Raw genomic sequence first — 4,696 nt, forward strand, 5'->3', positions numbered from 1 at the left:
AACTTGCACAATTGGTGACTGACAAAATACTTATTTTCCCCACTGTATGTAAACTCATGATGTCACCTTCAGAGTGTGTGTTCATGACTAGAGATGTCATGTTCACGAATGATCGGAATCTTTTAAACGTCTCCTTACAATGAATGATGGGAACCAAGTCATGGACAGTAATGAGCCGTTTGTTGTTTCTTTTTACTGCTCATAACATACAGTGGGAAAAAAGTATTTAGTCAGCCACCAATTGTTCAAAGTTGTCGCACTTAAAAAGATGAGAGAGGCCTGTAAGTGACATCGTAGTTAGACCTCAGCTATGAAAGACAAAATGAGAAAACATATATAAAAAAATCAAAATTTCTGATTTTTTTAGGAATTTATTTGCAAATTAATGTTTTCTGTAAGTCTTCACAAGGTTGGCACACACCAACTGGTATATTGGCCCATTCCTCCAAGCACATCTGCTCTAGTGCAGTGACATAATGAAAGGGCTGTGGTGGAGTGGTTCGGGGAGTCGTCCTGGAATCAGAAGGTCGCTGGTTCGATCCCCCATCCAGCCATTTCAGTCGTTGTGTTCTTGGGCAAGACACTTCACCCTTGCCTACCTCTGGTGGTCAGGGGGTCCGGTGGCGCCGGCTGTCAGTGTGCTCCAGGGCAGCTGTGGCTGGAGCTTACCACCATCAGTGAGTGAATGTCTGAAGTTTAAAGCGCCTATGGTCCATGTGGACTTGATAAGGCACTATATAAGTTACCATTTACCTGAATACACTGAATGACCAGGTTGTTCCATCAATGGATTGTTTCTTCCCTGATGGCACAGCCATATTCCAAGATGACAATGCCAGGATTCATGGGGCTCTTATTGTGAAAGAGTGGTTCACGGAACATGAGACATCATTTTCACACATGGATTGTCTCCACAGAGTCCAGTGAGAATCTTTGGGATGTGCTGGAGAAGGTCAGACTCTACCATCATCAATGAAAGATGTTGGTGAAAAATTAATGCAACACTGGATGAAATAAATCTTGTGACGTTGTAGAAGTTTATCCAAACAATGCCTACACAGCGATTGGGTGCCGTAATCTAATAGAGTGACCTTTTTTTTTGGGCCAAGCAGAGTATTTTAGACCATTCCTCTTTATAAAACATCTACAGTTCAGTTAGGTTTGATGGTTGCAGAGCATGAACAGCCTGCTTCAAATCATCCCTCAGACCTTCAATGATATTCAGGTCTGGGGACTGGGATGGCCATTCCAGAATATCATACTTGTTCCTCTGCATGAATGCCTGAGTAGATTTCGAGCAGTGTTTTGTGTCGTTGTCTTGTTGAAATATCCATCCCTGGCCTCACTTCGACTTTGTGACTGATTCTTGAACATTATTCTCAAGAATCAACTGATACTGAGTGGAATCCATGCCTCACCCTCAACTTTAACAAGGTTCCCAGTACCACCATTGGCCACACATCCCCAAAGCATGATGGAACCTCTACCAAATGTGGGAAACAAGTGTTTTCCTTGGAACGCTGTGTTTTTTGGCTGCCACGCATAAGAACCATTGTTATGACCAAACAACTCAGTCTTTGTTTTATCAGTCACAGCACCATATTCCAAAATGAAGCTGGCTTGTCCAAATGGGCTTTTGCATACCTCAAGCAACTGTTTGTGGCGTGCATGCAGAAAAGATTTCTGCTGCATCACTCGCCTGTATTTCCTTACTATGTTCCTCACAGTGGAAACTGACAGCTGAAATCTCTGGGATAGCTTTTTTATTCTTCCCCTAAATCACAATGTTGAACCATCTTTGTTTTCAGGTCATTTAAAGGTTGTTTTAAGGCCTCCATGTTGCCACTCTTCAGAGAAGATGCAAAGAGGAGAACAACATGCAATGGGCCACCTTAAATATCTTTACTTTATGAAGTTCAAGGCTTACCAAACTTTGTGTTCCAGTAAATGTTATGTGTTTCTGTTGGTTAGCCTGGTGAGATGATCATTTCTCTGCCGGAATCCTGTCTCCTCACAACCACCACGGTCCTGAACAGCTACCTGGGCAGCTTTATCAAGAGGTAACTTTATTTAGTCAGGACTGTGTTTACAGATGTTGGGTGTCTCATGTCTTCTTTCTTCTGCAGCTGGAGGCATCCTCTGTCACCCCTCCTGGTGCTCTGTGTCTTCCTGGTGTGCGAGCGGCATCGAGGAGAGGCTTCTGATTGGTTCCCCTACATCAGTGCCCTGCCCACCACCTACACCTGTCCTGCTTATTTCTCAGACATGGTGGTGGAGGTCCTACCAGCAGCTGTGAGGAGGAGAGCCGTAGAACAGAGGGAGGCGGTGCGGGACATGCACTCGTCCAATCAGGACTTCTTCAGGTACTGACCAACTGAACCTTTGCAGGGATCCCTGATTAGTTGTAACTTTAGACTTTATTTAATAAACATACTGTATATTTTAACTGTAAAATAAAGACTGTAAAAATACTGTAGGCTGTTTAAATTTTTAAAAATATATTTTAACACGGACGGGGCCATTTTATTTACACACAAAGCATTCTGGGTAAACGATGACATGGATAGGTCCTCGGTGCAAGGCTGCTAGCGAGCTATATCCACCCTGAAGGTTAATCTTGGACAATATCTGATGATCGACTCTTTTAAATGAAACCAGAGAGCGTTGACAGAGAGGAGAAGGTAGAAATGACTCAGCCTGGAACTGAAAATATGGATGGAGGACAACAGAGCTGCTTCATGAAGAAGAACCTCAGATCAGCCTGTTAGCGTTAGCGCCGACGCTATATCGCCTTGAATGTATTAGCTCGGTGCTAGCGCGACAAACAAGCTAAACTGAGGTCCTCCATCCATATTTTCAGTTACAGCTGAGTCATTTTTGTGTTCCCCTCTCTGTCATGTGGATGGAGGACCTCAGTGATGAGAGGAGAATGTGTAGCTCTGAGCTAATACATATATATATGGTGATAGCTTTAGCATTAGCACCGGTGCTAACAGGCTAAGCTGAGGTTGTTCTTCCATGAAGCAGCTCTGTTGTCCTCCATCCAAATTTTCAGTTCCAGGCTGAGTCATTTCTACCTTCTCCTCTCTGTCAACGCTCTCTGGTTTCATTTAAAAGAGTCGATCATCAGATATTGTCCAAGATTAACCTTCAGGGTGGCTATAGCTCGCTAGCAGCCTCGCACCGAGGACCTATCCACGTCATCATTTACCCAGAATGCTTTGTGTGGAAATAAAATGGCCCTGTCCATGTAATTTATTTTTAAACTTTTAGTTTAAAAATGATAAAAACTGAACATCCTACAGTATTTTTACAGTCTTTATTTTACAGTTTAAATAAATGTTTATCAAATAAAGTCAAATGTTTCAACTAATCATGGATCCCTTTAACAGAAGCAGCCATAATCCACGATGTTTGAGTCATGTTTTTGTTGTTGGTTCAGGTCCCTGCAGCTGGTTCTGAGTCGGCCGGTCCAGGAAGTTCTGACCTATGAGGCCCTGAGGTACATGAACATGTAGAAATGTTTCTTGTCTTTATGTCACATGACTTTGTTACACTAAGTAATGCATATCATAGATCCTTCCTACCTGAAGCTGTCAGACTGTATAACCAGCACCACGCCCAAAAATCACAATACGTGTTTACACACCTGCTGCTGCACAACAATTTTTACTGTTACCATTCATTGTAATTACTCATCTGAGCAATCACCTGCTCTGTTATTACCCATTTTAAACCTTAAAAAAATTCTGCTGTAATTACACATCAGTGTTTCTGTCTGCATTGTGATTCTTCACTTTACAGTTATTGGTCTGGTGAGATTGTTTTGCAGTGAAAACAGGCAATTTCTGATTCTTAATGTTGGATTCTGATAGTCTGTCTATCTTTTTCTATTCTTGCACAATTGTTTATATTATATATTTTTTTATTAGTAGTCGTATCATGGCTAGTCAGTGTTAATTTTGTTTTGTGTGTAATGTCTATAGTTTGTAAAATAACTAGCGTGTGAACCTCTGTACGGCTGCTGCTGTGAAACCTGAATTTCCCCTCTGCGGGATAATAAAGGCTATTCTATTCTAGTCTATTCTATTCTAGTCTAGTCTAGTCTAGTCTATATCACCCACTGCATGTCACATCACAGTTTCAAAGTCAAATCATTAATTTAAAAGAAACTATCACTTTTGTCAAATATTGAACATAATATTATGTGAAATCTGTTTTTAGTGATCAAATATGGGTTAAAGATGACACTCAGCTACTACCACAAGGTTTAGCTCAAAAACAGTCATGACTTTTACACATTTCTGTGTAGGTTAAGTTTGTTTAGCTGTGGCGTCCATCTTGAGATGGAATTCTAAAATAAAGTCATTTGTTGTAGACGTACATCTAATGATTCATTTTGGACACTTTAGTTAATCTGTCCAGTTTCTCACAAAATATTTTGCTAACTGATGAACAAACATGGTCACCTCTTGTTTCAGGTGGGCGTGGTGTAGTGTAAACACTCGCTCTGTCTTCATGTCCCGCCCCTCTAACGACTTCCTGTCTGGACAGGATAACTATGCTTTGGCTCCATTTCTAGACCTGCTGAACCACCAGCCTGACCTACAGGTAACCCAGACCCACTTGTGACCTACAGGTAACCCTGACTCACCTGTGACCTACAGGTAACCCTGACTCACCTGTGACCTACAGG

The 4,696-nt window shown here is 41.7% G+C and overlaps 1 protein-coding gene across 1 annotated transcript in view; it reads left to right on the forward strand.

Annotated features, from left to right (window-relative positions):
• Positions 1 to 1,971: 1,971 nt before the first annotated feature.
• Positions 1,972 to 4,696, forward strand: part of setd4 (SET domain containing 4) — a gene marked incomplete at its 5' end in the record, with an annotated part of 8,580 nt that continues 5,855 nt past the window's right edge. Inside the window, 4 exon segments of the mRNA XM_014022731.1 lie at positions 1,972 to 2,060; positions 2,127 to 2,363; positions 3,443 to 3,502; positions 4,482 to 4,611. Of these exon segments, the coding sequence (XP_013878185.1) occupies positions 1,972 to 2,060; positions 2,127 to 2,363; positions 3,443 to 3,502; positions 4,482 to 4,611 (516 nt within the window).

Source organism: Austrofundulus limnaeus, unplaced genomic scaffold, assembly GCF_001266775.1.
Source record: "Austrofundulus limnaeus strain Quisiro unplaced genomic scaffold, Austrofundulus_limnaeus-1.0 Scaffold340, whole genome shotgun sequence".
Classification (NCBI taxonomy): domain Eukaryota; kingdom Metazoa; phylum Chordata; class Actinopteri; order Cyprinodontiformes; family Rivulidae; genus Austrofundulus; species Austrofundulus limnaeus.